At 51.7% G+C, this 17,454-nt stretch overlaps 1 protein-coding gene across 1 annotated transcript in view; it reads left to right on the forward strand.

The window, feature by feature from the left end:
• Positions 1-17,454, forward strand: part of LOC131205470 (histone-lysine N-methyltransferase 2C-like) — a 29,820-nt gene that overhangs the window by 924 nt on the left and 11,442 nt on the right. The window contains exons 2-13 of the mRNA XM_058197580.1: positions 690-1,329; positions 1,420-2,055; positions 2,127-2,373; positions 2,459-5,653; positions 5,727-6,448; positions 6,853-7,139; positions 7,265-7,467; positions 8,811-9,167; positions 12,767-12,905; positions 13,006-15,260; positions 15,357-15,466; positions 15,549-15,921. Of these exons, the coding sequence (XP_058053563.1) occupies positions 690-1,329; positions 1,420-2,055; positions 2,127-2,373; positions 2,459-5,653; positions 5,727-6,448; positions 6,853-7,139; positions 7,265-7,467; positions 8,811-9,167; positions 12,767-12,905; positions 13,006-15,260; positions 15,357-15,466; positions 15,549-15,921 (9,164 nt within the window). The remainder of the gene's footprint in view (positions 1-689; positions 1,330-1,419; positions 2,056-2,126; positions 2,374-2,458; positions 5,654-5,726; positions 6,449-6,852; positions 7,140-7,264; positions 7,468-8,810; positions 9,168-12,766; positions 12,906-13,005; positions 15,261-15,356; positions 15,467-15,548; positions 15,922-17,454) is intronic.

The raw sequence follows: 17,454 nt of genomic DNA on the forward strand, positions 1-17,454 counted from the left end.
TTAGTTCTCTTATTTTGTTGCAGCTTCTACTTTCTTTCGCCCTGACACCTTATGAGTTTCTAAATACACGCTTTTTGCCCACATTTTTACAGACGACCAGTAGAACACTGACCTCTTGAGCTGCTACCTGCTACTGCAATCGTATTGCATACTGTAGTGTTTAGAAAATAATACCAATACTACCGTAAACCCACGTACGCACGCACTTATCAAACAAACGAAACAGTTTCCTTCTCGTACATACATCCACGCACACTCATCCCGCCTGCAAGTTTCCATATGCCTGCTAGAGTATAATATTGCGGTAGATCCTTCGGCAGCTAGCGAAAATAGTGTGTTGGCCGTGCCGGGCCGTGTAGACGCGCCACGATCAACGCTCCTCCGACCCGTGTGTTGTGAGCCTGTATGTGGTCGCCAAAACAAAGTTTGGGCGCCACACCCCACCGATAGGAGTCGTGATTTGTGATCGTAATCTTAATTGGCGGTTTGAAGCGCTTGATGTCCCCCTGCCTGCTGCGTGTGACAATTTCGTAAAATCTTGCATTTTTCCACAACAACAAACAAAATATCACCATCACCACTTTTACTTCCGGCTTCCCTCCGAAACTCACCATTCGACCACTAAAATCACCACCAACGACAATAAACAACATCACACCGTCGCGCGCCCTACTTCAACGTGAGCCCAGATGCCATTCTCGACCCATCGACTACACCGATTTCGTGCCAATCGTCGCCGCTAGAGGACTCGCTTGCGATCGCTACGAGCCTCGACGAAGCGGCGTCTGCGGTGCGGGTGACAGAGGCAACGGCTGGAGCAACGCGCACTACGTCGTCGTCGACGGCGGTCACCAGCGTCCATCTGAAGCCGCACCAGAAGCTGACCATCAAGACAGTTGTTCTCGGCGCATCGACCGTAACTAGCGTCAACAGTGGCCACGGGGGAGCATCCGGATCATCATCGTCCTCCTCGTCGCCGTCGTCCTCCTCCCCGTCGTCAATCTCCTCGCCGCCGGTACCGGCACCCGGTGTACGCTTCGGACTCGGTGGCGGTAAACCTTCGGCGGCAGCATTGCGGCGAGGACCGGGACGGCCAAAGAAAGATTTCATTCCTCTGCTGAAGATGTCCTCGTCGGCAAACGGAGGCGGCAGCAGTGCAACAGGAAGTGCAGCCACGTCCACCTTCGGCCCCGCCTCAGCGATCAGCGGGAGCTTGGGTAGCGGTTCGACGACGATCATCAAGCTCACCCAAGGTGGCAACGGTAGCGATCGTGGCATCACGGCCGGCAGCTCGTCACCCTCGTCCGAGGCGAGCAAAGCTGTTAAAAGGTAACGTATCTCGCTAGCACACACTGCTACTTCAAACCTTCAAGCCAATCACCAGCCAGCCAGCCAGTGCCGTGTTGACCTCCTAACTAGTCCAAACCCCCCGTTTCCACTGCTTTCTAGATATAAGCATACTAATGTTGTTCGTGGTGGTATTCCTAAAAGGAAAGTGGAACTAGCGGCCGTTGCAATGCAAGAAACGGCCCCCGGCAGCAGGAGCCCGGGAGTATCGGGAACCGCCGTTCTTCCCCTGTCCTCACCGACCACTACCTCCGGCTTGTCGGTCGGGTTCGCGTCCGCGCTACTGGCGTCTCCGACCGACGAAGCATTGCTCACCGGTGGTGCCAGTAGCACCGCCAACAGCTCCGTGGCCTCGACACCTACCGGCGAGCTAGAAGCGACCGATCCGGCACAACTGATGCCGGCTCCTGATGAACTACCCTTCTTCCCGGAGAAGTACACCGGCAAACTATGCATTCTGTGCAACCTCGGCGAACGCAGTCAGCTCGGACAGGGCGAAATGTTGCGCATCGAGGTGACGATTCCGGCCGACCAGCTGGCGTCGGCGCTTTCGCAGGAAGACAAAACACATTCCCTTGCAGGCGACTCCTTTGGGTCCTCCTCCTCGCTTGGCGACACTTTTGGCGACAGGAGTCCCCGCACGCTGGCCAGCTTGGCTCCACCGCTCCTGGCCAACAGCAAGCGACAGAAGGGCTCCAACAAGTGCAAGTAAGTGGACCTGCCTTCGTCGAAGGCGGTGGATTATATTAGCTAACTTTATCACCGGGTACCGTTCGCAGAAATCCCATCGCAAACGCAGAGTACACGGATGAGCTGGAAAAGATCGGCCACCTGGAGGTGAACGATGGGTCGTTCATCAACGACGGTGGCTACTTCTACATTCATCGCTCCTGTGCCCTATGGTCGTACGGTGTCGGACGGGATCCGCTGAGCGGGACGCTGAGCAACCTGGAGGTTGTGGTTGCCCAAAGCCTTAGCCGACGGTGTCACTTTTGTGCCCATTTCGGCGCCAGTTTGTCGTGCAAGGTACGTGTTGCAAAGCTTTCAAATGGTTGAACCATACCACATCATTAACAAGCAATCTCAACCGTACCATTGTTGCTATTTTCAGATGTCCTGCCCAAAATGGTACCACTTTCCTTGTGTGGCCGCCTCGGGCGGCTTTCAGGTGATCCAAACGTACAACATCTTCTGCAAGGAGCATCTCGGACAAGTGCCTTTAGTGTGTGCGGAGGACATCAACTGTCGGCAGTGCTCGGCGCTGGGCGATGTCGGTAATCTGATCATGTGTTCGATCTGCGGCGATCACTATCACGGCACGTGCGTCGGACTAGCGCAGCTGCCCGGTGTGCGCACCGGTTGGCAGTGCAATTCGTGCAAAAAGTGCCAAATCTGCCGTGTACCTGACTCATTCGAGGGCCGCACGGTGGCATGCGAGCTGTGCGACAAAATTTACCACGCCAGCTGCCTGCGACCGATCATGACCTCGATACCGAAGCTCGGCTGGAAGTGTCGCTGCTGTCGGGTGTGCTCGGACTGTGGAGCACGCACCCCGGGAGCGGGTGCTTCCTCGCGGTGGCACTCGCACTACACGGTGTGCGACTCGTGCTATCAGCAGCGCAACAAGGGCTTCTCGTGCCCGATCTGCCACCGAGCGTACCGTGCAGCGGCTTACCGCGAGATGGTCAAGTGTAGCGCGTGCTCCAAGTTCGTTCACAGTACCTGCGACCCGGATGCCGAGCTGTCGGTGTACAATGCCCGGAAGGAGTCGAGCCCCGATTACGAGTATCTGTGCAGCCCGTGCAAAACGGTCATCCACAATGGGCGGCTCGCGGCGGCCCTGCGCCGTAGCACCAGTGTCGACGACGACAGCAGTATGGCGCTCTCGCAGGACAGTCTTGCAACGGAGGACGCGATGGAAGTGGACGGTGTAGAGGGCGATAGTAGCGGACGCGATCGCTTCGATCGAGCCGCCCCGCTCCAGGATGTTGGTCTAGGAAAGGGTAAACCGTACGTGGCCAGTAAAATTGCAAGGAAACGCCTTGTGTTGGCGCTCGCCGGTGGTGGTGGTATCCTGGGTGGCAACCGACCGAAAGGTATTGGCAAAGGATTCCAGAAAAAATCCCGCTTCGCGGATATTACACGAAAGCGAGGTTCGAAGGCGAAGATGCGAGGCATTTTCGGTGTTCCCGGGCTGGGTTTGCAGCGACCAACGGTCGATCTGACAGCATCAGCAAAGGCGACGGAAGATGAACCGGGTGGCGAGAATCGGTTGGTGCTGTGCTCGGCCAAGGATAAGTTTGTACTCACGCAGGACATTTGCGTGATGTGTGGTGCGATCGGTACCGATCAGGAGGGATGTCTGATTGCCTGTACCCAGTGCGGTCAGTGCTACCATCCGTACTGCACCAACGTGAAGGTGACGAAGCTGATTCTGCAAAAAGGCTGGCGCTGCTTGGACTGTACCATCTGCGAAGGCTGCGGTCAGCGAAACGATGAGGCGCGTCTTATTCTCTGCGACGATTGCGACATCTCGTTTCACATCTACTGCATGGATCCGCCCCTCGAGCATGTTCCGCATGGCACGTGGAAGTGCAAGTGGTGTGCAATGTGCCAGAAGTGTGGCACCAACAGTCCGGGCTTCAACAGTGGCTGGATGAACAGTTACAGCGAGTGCGGTCCATGTGCCAGCCAGACTAACTGTACGTCGTGTAACGAAGGGTACTCGGAAGGGGAGCTAATCATCCAGTGTCACCAGTGCGAACGATGGCTGCACTGTGCTTGCGATCAGATCAAGAATGAAGCCGAAGCAGAAAGGTGCGCAGAAGAGGGCTACAATTGCGTCGTTTGCCGACCGCAAGACCAACCACCTCCTCATCTTGTGCCAAAGCGCAAAAGTCTCACATCGCTGGGAGCATCCTCTTCGGCCATAGCATCGCTAACGGCACAGAAAGGGCCTTCGAAGATGGAGGAAAAAGTCGTTCCCTTAGCCCTCGAGGGCAACCACTACATCGACGGCGTATGCTTGAGTGAACACGGGCTGCACCAAATTAAGGCCCTGCAGGCCGAGTTTGGTAAGCGCGGAAAGCGGAAACCGAAGCTACCAGTGGAACCCCCGGCGGCGGAGAAAGATGCGGGAATACTGGCCGCAATTGAGTCGGTAGTTTCCGGCAACAGCCACGACAATTCGTTCGAAGATATGCGCCTCGAGCCACTGGACCCGAAGGAGGAAGCCGAAATCTACAAGGACGGAATGCCGTGGAACGATCCGACGCCCCCGGAAGGGTTCGCACTATTCACCAACGAAAGTGGCACCGTGGTGCTGCGGAAGAAACGACAGCGCAATCTGCAAAAACTAGGCATCGGTGGTTTCTTCGTGCGCAACCGTGCAATACGGACGAAGGACGGCAAAGATGACGAGGACGGGCTGGGCGAAGGGTTGGACGACGGTGCGGAAGGAGGTGGTGGAGCTGTGACGAAACCAAAGAAGAAGCCAATCAGGCGGAAGCCGAAAAATAAGCTCATCGAAATCTACCCCAACATACTGCAGGACGCGTTCTTCGGCCGGGCGCTGCTGTGTGCGAACGTAATGCCGCAGTTCGACACACCCGTCAGCGACGATGAGCTGAAGAGCGAGATATCGGACGATAAGACCGTCAAACTGACGGCCGAGGAGCTAAGACTGTTCGAAGCCTTTAAAGAGAAGGAAGAAGAGAGCGAACAACCCAAAGAGCAAGCCGTGACGGCCGCCAACGGAGCACCGCAACCGGGTGCTGCAGAAGCAGCCACGGCAGCACTGGTTGCTAAAGTGGCGGCTACGGTGGTACCACCGAAGGTTGGCCCCAAAGCAGTAACAGCCGTCGTTCCGCAGCCCGCGGAAGAAGGTTCATCCGCCGGTAATTCTGCCATGTCTTCCAACACGCCTTCACCTGCAATGGGTATACGAAACGGTTCTACGGCACAACCGCCAGCAGCTGACGGCGGTGCCGGTGTGACCAAGATGGAGGAAGATGATAACAGCGACACGGAGGCGCTGAAGGATGCGCTCGGTTTACCGAACGATCTAATGGAGGAAGATTTTGTTAGTCAAATCATGATTGCTGACGATGAGCTTACCAAAACGTCCGGGGCCGCATTCGACGAGCTGACGGGCGATGCGGAGTTGAGCGATACGCTCGGGAAGTCGTCCAAAGACGAGCTCGTGGACATACTCAGTCCACACTTCGATCTCACCAACTTAGGTCAGATGGACAGCAATGCGGTGGAGGAAATTTTCAAAACGGTACTCACCACCGATGAATCACAGGTAACACACCCGAACGGAGCGGAATACGTGGCGTGCATAGCTGACCACTTCGCGTTCTTTTTTTGTTTTTTAGGAATCTCAGGAATCGATGATGGCCGGTTCCATGACACCGTACACATCCAACACATCCACACCATCGCACACGGCGGACGTGACCAAGAAGGCCGTCAACACACGGTACATCACGGCAAGTGCTCAGCACATGGTGGTGCATCCAACACAACAACAGCAACCTCAACCACAGCTCCAGCAGCCTCAAATACACCCATCACAGCTGCAACAGGTTCGAGTCCAGCAACAAACGCAACCGATGCCCCAGCAACGTGCACAAACTACATTGCAGCAAACCACGATGATGCCTCAAGCCCTGCAAACAGTGCCGAATCAAGGCCCGCTGCTAAACGACCAGCCGGCGGTGGTGGTGCCTGGCGGTTTGGGAATGCAACCCAATTCGATGGTGAACAGCATGGCGAACTCGCCACACATTCCACAACCCCTTGTCGGGCAAATGATGCAACAATCGCAACAGCAGCACCAGCAAGGACCACAGCAAACCACGATCGGCGGCCTTATGCAAACCGCCGTTATGTCCGGTCCGACAGGTTTGATCGCTGGCGTATCGTCGCCACAGCAAACGATGGCCGGTGCTTTTCCACTGGTACCAGCTCAGACACAGCAGCAGCAGGGCCAGCAGCAACATCAATTGCCGCTCGCCATTGGTTCGGTGATCGATCTGAACCAACAGCAGCAGATGAATCGAGGGTACTATTCCAATGACATGCATTCGCACAGCAGGTAGGAATGGAGGCCGAAGTTGCGAGAATGATCGCTTGACGCGCGCGCGGCATATGATTTCGTTCAATGACTACTCTAGTAGTGTGCATAGTGTTCCCATGCCAACACCAATTCGCCAATCACATCGGAATGATAATAATGGAACGCTACTCTCCAAAGAGGAGAATTTATTTTAAACAATGTCACTCATTTGCAAATGGCCCCTACCTCGTTGGTGCATGTTACATTTTCACGAGCACGTTGTTTGTTTTTCGAAAATCAGCACAAGAATTGCAAATCCCGCAAACAAGCTACCATTTTCACCTCCATTCCTAACCTTTCACAACGTACAATTTAGACAACAGCCTACTGCGCTAGTGTGTTTGTGTTGATCCATTGCTTACGATTCTTGTACCTACCTTCAGCCCTTTGATGAGCGGATACGCGGATCTGAACCAGTGCCAGTCACCGGTGGGCGCCACATCACAGCCACAGGTTCAGCAACCGGTGGGACAGTGGCAGAATGCCAACGTACAGCTGGTTGGGGGACCGCCCGGTGCCGGTGTTTCGCTCGATACCACGCAGGGCGCTGGAACGATCCAGCGGCCCGGCGGAGTGGTCGGACCAATTCCTGGCGGCGAGATGATTACACTGGACGAAACGAACGTTAAGAGTGCACAAAAGTTGTCCGAGAAAATGCGCAAGGATGAAAGTGAGTGCAAGCGAACCCCGAGAACGTAGGGCGGCGTTGTTTCTCGATACCGGTTGGTGCGTTGACAATGTTCAATAATGTGGTCTCTTCTTGTCTCTCCTGCTCTTCGGTGTGTGGTTTTGCAGTGCTTGGTGATATGGCAACCATTTCGTCGGTTTTGTACTGCAACATGCGGCACCCCGAGCTGAAGGCGGAATATCCGAACTGGAACGAGCGTTGGAAGCAAATCAGCAAACGCTGGCGTCTGCTGTCGAACGAGGAAAAGCAACCGTTCCTGCAGCAGGCCCGCGACAATCGGTCCGCCAGCAAGATGAAGAAAACACAGCAGGTATTTACCCGCCGTGGGACCCTTCGGTGTTCCCCACGGTTATCGGTTTATTTTAAATTATTTTTCGTTTTGGAACAAACTGCCCGCAACAGCTGATGTGTCATTTTTGAACATTTTCCTTGGTTTGTTCACTTATTTTACAATCAGATGTCAATCAAACAACAATGTCCTTCTTTCTTACATTTCGCATTTCGCAAAGCGCAGTTGATCAGAGAGTTTACTTGAGAACACGACTTTGAGGCGATCACTCAATGGTGAATGGTGGGTGTACCACCTAGGAGCTTAGTTTCCGAAACCGTCTGCATGTTTCACTCTCGGGGCGACAAAAGAAACGGGACAACCGTACACTGAAGCACTTTCTCGCCATAGGAATAGATGGATCGACTTTCGGTCCCCGTTTGCATTTATTAGTCGATCCAAACCGTACGGACACTATCGAGGGAGTTCCACACTTGGCTTCACAGCTTCCATTGATTACAATTTTATTCTAGTTGCGGAAAGTCTTCAATGTATGCTGCTCTCGTGGTTTTGACAAACTATCTCCCTTTCACCATTTCTTCTATTAAAAATCATATTCATACAACCATTCGGTATATACATAGCTAGTTCCATTCGTGTTGTGTGACTAACATCCGATTGAACTGACACTCACCGTCGTTTCGTACACACCCACCGTCCTGTGATCGTTTAGTTTCGCGCATCAATCATCCATTAGGTTAGAACAACTGTTCCATTCAATGTCACACTGTTTAGTTACTTCCTGTATTCCGGGTTCGTCCCGCTCTGCCTTTAGTATCATTCGTTTTTTACTCATCGCCACCGAATCATTCATCGGCATTTATCGTCGTCACCCGTCACCGTAGGTCGCCAAACGTACCTAAGCGTCTTATATGCGCCCTAGTGATCGAAAAGATGGATCGATCAAATTCGTCTATCGTTTGCTGTCTGCTACTTACGAATGCAACGATCGTCGAGATGATCGAAAGGATCGACTCTCACCGTTGTTACCGTATAGTTGTACAGTTGTTTCAAAACACCAACCGCAAGACGTAACTTTGGTCTCAAGTATGATTTAAAGTCCTTCTTTTACGTTTCTCGATTGATGCAACCTCACTCACTCTCTATCTACTCGAATGCACCGTGTAATTTTTTTTCTGTTCTGTTCTGTTCTTTTTGTTGTTTGTTTGTTTCGGGCGATCGTGCGTACGTCCGTTTGTTCGTTCGTGCGTTCGTTACCCGTGTATGTTTGTTGGTTTTTTGCTCAAAAACTCATACTCAAGAGAATAGAAACAACGGTTATGGTTCATATATTTGCAACACTTCCCCATCCCGAATCAATGCAGGTACCACAATTATCACCCAAAGATGGCAATAGCAATAGTTCGGGTACGATGAACATTGTTGGTCCATCATCCGCATCTTCTCCTTCTTGCTCCTCATCATCGAACATATCGGGATCGCTAACCACGGAAACGGGTTCCATCTTAATCGGTTCCGATCAAACGGTGGCTGGAGGTTTGGTGCAGCATCATCTCAGCGTGCAGCAGCAACCTCAAGGCGCCCAGGGTCAGCCGATGCAACAGCAGCAGCAGCAGCAGCAGCATCAGACGCAACACCATCAACTGCACCAGCAACAGCAGCAGCACGGGCATCAGCAGCTGCTGCACAGCAACACCACACTTCAGCCGCAGCTACTTGAGGTGCTAGGAAATTCTATGGATGATGGCAACAATAGCTTAGACGAGCTCGGGGCAGTCGCTTCCAATACTACTAACCATGTTTTTAGTGCCATTCGCGATAGTACGCCTTCTTCTTCTAACGATCTAACACGATCTTCTTCTAACACGAATGCATCAGTAGATTCAGTTACTGGTGACGGTAGTAAACCACAGACAGCAACACACTCCACCACCAACACTCATAACAATCATAAAGAGACACTAAAAAACCACACCACGCTCCTCATCACTACCAGTAGCAGCAGTGGCAATAGTACTACAAACAGACACATTTCCACCGGTGATGCTGGTAACCCGTGTGTCCTCAATCCACTGCTCTCGTTGAGCGATAATGCCACGTCCAATTTGATCGTGCGGCCACCGAGCGTCAATGTAACGGAGCAATCCGAAGGAAGCGTGGAACCGTCGCTGGCATCTCCTGTGTCCGCGGGCTCGACGACGATCGGTCCGGGAGGCACGAAAGCGAACCTTGTAGTCGCGGCCAACATAGCCAACACGTTCATCAATCTCTCTAGTCTTACCGCACTGGGGCCCGCCGCTTCGGCTGGGGCCTCACCGCAGCAGCAGCAGCAACAACAGCAGCAACAGCAACCCCAACAGCAAACGCAGTTACCCCAAACAGTCACCCAAAGACAGGCGTTTCCGGTGCAGGGTCTTGTCCCGCAAACGGAGCATAGTGGCGGAAACATAAATGTGGTCGTTAATCACCAATCGTTGCCACCGACACACGTCATGAAAACGCTAGCGATCGGTAACAGCCGTACGAATATATTCGTTCCGAATGTCATCGCTTCCGGGATGGCGTCGCCCCACTTTACGGTGCACCACCATCACCACCAGTTCGGTTTACGCAGCGGTCCGGCGCCGAACGTCACCGTGAACCGGAACGGAAACTTTAACACCAACTCCAGTGCGGTGCTGCGCCCGGGGTATGCCCACATTAGGCCCACGTTTCTGCAGCAAGGTTTCAACATAATTAGCAACGGGGGCGGTGGCAACGTCGGTGCCGGAGTCGGCGGCGGGGCCGGTGCAATCCAGTCTCCCATATTGGCCGCATCGTTGCAAACGATCAACAAAATTGCCGCCCAGCAGCAGCAGGCCCAGCAAGCGGCGGGTTCGGCGAAGCAGGTGCGGTCAGTGCCAAACGTAAGCAAAATCATCAACGTGGGTCCAGATGGTTCGCAGAAGATACTGTTAACGACGGCCACTGGCGCGCTGCTAACACAGCAGCAGCAGCAGCAGCAGCAGCAAGGTCAACCGCCGCTGGGACACCAAAGTCCGCAGGCGTGTAGCCCACAACGACCCAGAACCCCCGGCTCGACAGCTGCTCACGGCGGATCCCCGATGGCAATGACGATGCACGTAAGCGACCAACAGATACGGGTGTTAGCGCCGTGCGAAATCGTGCAGCCCCTGTCCAGTGTCGCTGGAACGCACGACTTTGGTTCCCCCGCTGGCAACGGAAGCGGCATAGCATCGTCCGCGGCGAACGACGGTTGCCATGGTCCTGCAACGTCCATACCGTGTACCACGAGCAGTAGTGCAACCGTTTTCTTCACCGGCACCAACACCGCCAGTCCCAGAGACGGCTACTCCGCGGCTAGTAGTGGTGCAACCGTTACCGATAGTGCCGCCGCCAGTACAAACTTTCTCGGTCTAACCAATAGTGATCTGTTCGATCATGCTGCGGCCGCATCTTCATTATCATCCGATAGGGCCAATACCACCACTGCCACCATCATCGTCGCCACCACTACCACTAATCCCACAACCATAATAGCCACCAACACCACCAATACCACGCCCTGTTTGTTAGGTGCTACTAGTACTGTGACTACTATTGTTTCTTCTTCCACCAACACCACCACTACTACCATCACAAGTACTACCACAGCTAGTATTGCTAGTACCCAATCTGCTCCTACTACTACTACTACCAACACCACCACCACCACCACTTCTACTACTACTACTACTAGTACCGCACCCGAAATGGTGAGAATCTTAAAAGATAGAAAACGTAAAAAAATGAATTTACCATTTTTTTATCTGCCTATTTTTCGGTTTTTCTGATTTTGATTGATTGATTGTATTTTAGATGATTGATTTGTCGATCTTCTTCGTTGCTCATGTGTTTTTCTTTGTTCTTTTTGTTACTTGTTACACCTGGCTCTCAATGTAATGTACCCTTTTCCAAGTTTGCTCCGTTTTTTGCTTCTACTTTAAAGCAGAGTTTTGTCAGTAGCCTTTTTTAGATTTTTGCAGCAACAGTAAAGAATGGTAATCGTAAGTGTTTTGCGTTTTGTGAAGCAATTGCGAGTGTCCTTGCAGCTCTGCGGCTGTGGCTGGCTAAAGTCCGTTCTACTCAGTAGGATATGAATTGACTGCGTTGATACAGTATTTCTTCGAAAGACTTCTTAACCCGCATTCAGTTCAGTGTGGCTTTCCCCTATGCAATTGAACAGCTTCAACTCATTTTTTTGCGTTTCATATCTTTTAAATGGATTTTGTCATTTGCATGACTGTACCGGTTTTAAAGTGGCCCCCCGGGTGGGCGTCTCTTAAAAGCCTTTCTCTCACGTGTGATCGTTGGTTGCCGATCCTAGGAAAGCGAAGAAATCATCAACAGCTTTCTTCGCAACCAGAGTCTCCAACACAGTGTATTAATTAGTAAATATTAGTTAGCGTTGTAATGGTTGGATCATTCATTTTCGTAGCTTTGTCTGTAGCATGGTGTTTTCCCATTTGTGGCTTGGTTTGTAAATTAATGTTTCTCCTACAATTCGTTGCCTTTATCTCTTCTCATTAATCCGAACGATAGCGATAGTTACTGATGTTGATTGCCTCTATCTGCCTGCTCTCTGATGAAATTTGATTTCTATGTGTTGATCATCATTTGTTGATCGTCCAATTTATGGTTGTGTCAGTTTCCTTATTAAAGTACATATTTGTTTTCTTTTGTTCTCAATCGTCGACGAAATTTTTTCTAAAAAAACCCCTGCAGATGTATGATGTGTAGCAAAATGCATAACATTCCTTGCCCATCTTTTGTCCATCGAAAGTAAAGTTAATTTAGAATCGATAGAAAAATGCACATCACCTACCTTCGCACCGTCTGCCACGTCAATGGGTCTAACGGAGGGCAAGAGTCGTGATGTTTTTGGCTTTGGCTGGAAGGAAAGAAAGCTGGGCACTCCATACAAAAATCTATAGGCATAGGTGTTTGGAAATTTCTGTCGACCGTCGTTTTCCTTTATTCTACATTTTAATACATTGGAGAATGTTTAAAGTAAACGCTTTTATTAATGGTAGACTTTGATTCAAAATCCAATAGCAACAAAACTCTATATACGATGACATTGTTTACATATTATTTGTCTACCACTATCTTTCTCACTATCTCTCTCTCTCTAACGGTTATAATAGCTATAGTTGTTGTTTATTATTTGCTTCTTCTATTCGAACATGGCATTAAATATGGCACCTGCCAGGCGAGACATTAAAGTATACGTTTCTTTACAACTTGCTTTCTCTCTTTGTGTGAAAATTTTATCCCACAGGACCAGGACAAGATAAATGCGCAGCAGAAAAGTATGCGCGAGGCGGAACAAGAACGGCAGTGGAAACAACTGCAGCAACAGCGCGCCCGAGAGCAACAATCGCAACAACATTTGTTGCTCCCGGAGCAAAGGATGCAAGGTAATTGGTTTCGTTTGGCGTTTTAGGAAAACCATCTCCTTAAAGGTTTCCTTTTCGTTGAACTCAAACATTGTTACTGCTCTTGTTACCTTCTGCGCAGACCCAACAATGCAACTGCAGGTGACGACGGACGGTGGTCCAGGCATTGGACCTCTGGCAAGTCCGTCACCCAATTCGAGGGGACCCTTTGTTTCGCCGGTCAACAAAAACCGCATGCCTGCCGGTGCGGTAGGAGCATTGGGAATGAATGCTCCATCCAGCCCGGTAGCAGGCAGCTTCCAGCATCCCGGCATGCCGTCATCACGTGGCCTGCCTGTACAGATGCAGCCACAGCAGCCCCAGCGCCAACTGCAACAGGGACCAACGCCTGGTGCGGGTCGACTGCCGATGAGTCCCTTTTCCCCACAATCGCAACAGCCTCAATCCCCGCATGACATACTGCCAGAATCGCCAGCAAGCCAGCATTCGGGCATGGATCCGTTTGTGCGACCACCGTCGGAAGGTTTGTCGGACGGTTATGCCGTGCACCACTCACCGCAGACACCCCGCTCGATGGGCCACCAAAGTCCGGTAGCGGCCGCGAACCGAAGTCCCGCCTATTCGGGACCACAGCTTGCCACGAACAGCAACGTTCCAACCGGCATTCGTGTCAATCCGATGGAATCGGGCTATGCCGGAGCTCCGGGTACACCCAGGCCACAGTTTGCATCGAGCAGTACCTCGCGGCCGCTGGTTTACGCTCGACCGGGCGATCTTTTTGGTTCGATGCCCAACTCCCCGTTCACGTCGCCACGGTCGGATGGCTTCGCCCAGTCGCCCCAGGAAGGCAATCGACAGCTTCGCGATCTGCTGCAGAGGCAACAACTTCCAACGCCCAACAACAATGCGGTCTCCGGTGGTACAAGCGGGGCGACCATTGGCGTTGGGTTGATGCAAACCGTAGCCCATCAATCGCCGCAACAGCAGGTGCAGTCGCCCGGTGGATTCATCGATGATGCACAGCAACAACAAATGCAACAGCAACAGTTGCTGCAGCAGCAACAGCTGCATCAACAGCAGCAAACTCAAATGCAACAACAATCATCACCTCAAATGCAACAGCAGCCACTAGCGCCACAGCAAACGGTGCTAATGCAGCCTCCCCCATCGGGCGGTCAGCCAGCGGCGAACCCAATGCCAATGAGTCCGACCGATATGGGCACCTTCCGGCAACCGTTGCCGCCGAACATGATGGCCCGCCCTCGGATGCCTGGTTCGATGAATCGGCCCACCGGCGCAAATAGCGTCCTCGTCGGAACATCAAACCAGCAACAGATACTGGTACGGCAGCAAATTGTTCGTGCGGCCGGTGGCACCACCAACCAAATGGTTATCACCCAGCAAGGCTTGATGGCACAGCAACAATCGGCACAGGTACTGCGCCAGCGAATGCAACTCGGCGCTGCTGGTTCCACCGGAACAACCGTCCCCGATGGGGCACAGTTTATGACTGCCACTGGTCAGCTAGTGCATGGCCAACAGCAGATGATCAACTCGCAGCAGCAACAGCAACAATTGCTGACATCGTCACAAACCGATCAACAGAACATAGCGTTGTTGGCACAACGATTAGCCGGCGAAGGTGAAGCTCACGTTCCTTCGGTAAATCTTGTCCGTGGTCCGCAAAACTCACAACAGCAGCAACCACAGCAACAACACGCTCAAGCAGTTCAACAACAGCAGCAACAGGCAACAGCGTCCTCAGCCGGCGGAACTGGCGGAAGTCAGCATCCGGAAGGTCCTTCCGAAATTCCGGATAGCGTTAGCGCGGAGCTCGAAAAGCTCGAACAGGAAGACAACACGGGCATGGGAGAGGTCGAAGGTGTCGGTGACCTGCTCGGTGAACTCGGGGACGACGATGCCGAACTGTTGAACTCGTTGACGGCCGAAATGGGAGACCACTTCAACATTCTCGAGTACGCCGATCCCGAGCTGGACTCAACCGATGGTGAAAAGTCGAACCTTCTCGATACGCTGGACAGTCTGGACGATGAAGCGAAGGAATCGGATGCCAAGAGTAAACTGAAACACCACCCCGAAGCTGGCGGAGACCGTCATGCCGGTGGTGATGCGGTAGCAGCGGTGGAGCAAAATGCTGCAATGCAACCCGGAAACTTTGCAGCCGTACCGAACCAGCTGATGCAGCAACAGCAACCCCATCAACAACCGCAACTATCACAGCTTCAACAACAATTTGGACAACCGCAACTAATCAACGCACCGACACAGCAACAGCAGCTCCAGATGAAAACGGTTCGTCCTAGTATGATGAATCAACCGGCGATGCAAATGCACCCCCAAATGCAACAGCAGCAGGTATTATTCGATAGCAGATGTTTTGCTATCTTCATTGATGTTGCTTCATTGTTGTTTTAATTTGTAATTTTTTTTATTCACATTTTCCGTTACAAGGTACAGCAGCAAGGTATTTTGATGGGCACCGGTCCAATGGGCGTCGGGCCGAGAATGATGCTTAAAGATGGCGGTGCTGTCGGCGTGGTCAACACCAACATGAAGGCTGGGTAATGGCAACGAATGTTTGATTGAATCGCCCAATAGAATAAAAAACTAATTCTTTACGCTCTGCCTTCTATCATTGTACAGTTTCATCAATCAACAGCGCATGCAACAGCTGAAACAGTTGGGCACGGGTGGCCCAATGGTACAAAATGTTATCCCGGGTCAACCGCAAGCTCGCGCGATCCAGCAAATGGGAGGCAATCGGATCGTACAAACCGTCACCAATTTGCCCAACCAGCAGCAGCTACCCCAGCAGCCTCAGCTTCCGAACCAATCACAACTTGCTCTGCAGCATCAACAACAAGCGCAAGTGCCACAACCTCAACAGCAACAGCAGCCGAATGTGCCGGTAACCGTCGGGGGGCAGCCACCGCCGCCACCGTACCCGGAACCTCCGCCACCGTATCCTGGCAATCAAACGAACGCAGGTGGACCCCTTACGAACAACCCGAATCAGGTAAGCTATGAACGAAATATCAGCGCAATCCTTATAAAGTTTCGATAATGGAAAGCCACAAAAAGGGCAATGCAAAGAATACTCGATTGGTTGAGAGCCAACATGCCCTTGCAGCGTTTGTTGAACGTGGGGTTTGTTCAATCTAGTCTTCTGCTCCTCTCTCAACGAAAAGGCATAAGTTTTTGGTTTTCGGTTATCTAAAAATACTGCAAAGGTGGTGAATATTTACAAGGATTAGAATGTTGCCGAAGGGATATACGATTTTAATCAACTCACATGGTTTCGTTGTGGCAGGTTTGACGCTTGTGTTTCCATTTCATGTGCCCTACTTTATTCACTCTTTCGTTCGGTTTCTGTGCTCTAGCCTGATATCGCTCATACGCGCGTCCCGCTTTTATCTTCTTGTTTGTTGATTCCCTGCTCACTGTTACTATTACTCTCTATTTTTGATTATTGCTGTTGGATGATCTTCTCATGTTTTCTTCTTCCTCGGATCGCCAGCATCAACCGTTTGCGAAATATTACAATAACTACTGTCCACCGAGTACTACTCCTTCTTCGAGGCGATCGCTATTGCTTAAGGTGAGAGATCCACCAGCGCACCGACACCGACCGAGCACCGGTACCGGTACCGGGCACCCCACCTTACACGGCAACCATTACGCTCTGTCTCTGCTGCTCTATCCTTGCACCGCGCCTGGCGTACAAACTGGCGATTACCTTTCTTCACCTCTGTTTGGAAGGCGAACCCCGTTGTTTCTTACTCACAGTATCGCGGGTCACCAACTCTGCTCGCTCGTTCGCTAGTCTCTTTAAGCCTCAATTTATCTCTGAGCGAATTTTGGCGTTATCCGTTTATTTGTTTTTCTTAAGATTGTTTTCTTTACACCGCGTAGATATTTGCACCCCAAAATAAGGGCAAATCATTATGTGCTACCTTAGTTCGTTGTCTTTCCTTGCGTCACCACCTTTCACGACGGAGGCTGCCGAGTTTGATGCTTTTTATTCTGCATTGTTTTGTAAATCCGCTGCAAACGAGTGTTTTCCTTTTTTCCCTTGCGTACACGGTGCTGCTGCTTTTTATGTAAAGCCTTGTCCTCTTCAGCAATATTCTTTCCTTAAAGGATCCTTATGATTGACAGTATGCTAGATCACTGCGGATTCGGTATGGTTTGGTTGTTCGGAAACGTTCATGTTCTGTGGTATTTAAAAAAGTGATCTCAACCAAATGCGCCAGAGAGTGGCGTTCATCGTGTAGTGGCAGTAGAGCTTGAAAGTCTTCAAATTCACGCTAACGGGTACTTCTAAGTAGATGCAATTAGCTGCTAGTGTACTGTTGGTGGTACGAAACCAACCCAAAAGATAGCGTCCGCGATAGCGGACAGCACAAACCGTCCGTGCCAATAGTGTGTGTGGAATGTTGTGGATCCCGACCAATATTCACTAACCGCATCCCGTGCGACAATTTCATTGCGTAGGAACAACGGTTGCTGCTGGAGGATATGGTCGAGCAAGAAAAGCGCGAACAGGCGA

The sequence above is a fragment of the Anopheles bellator genome, chromosome 1, assembly GCF_943735745.2.
Source record: "Anopheles bellator chromosome 1, idAnoBellAS_SP24_06.2, whole genome shotgun sequence".
NCBI lineage: Eukaryota > Metazoa > Arthropoda > Insecta > Diptera > Culicidae > Anopheles > Anopheles bellator.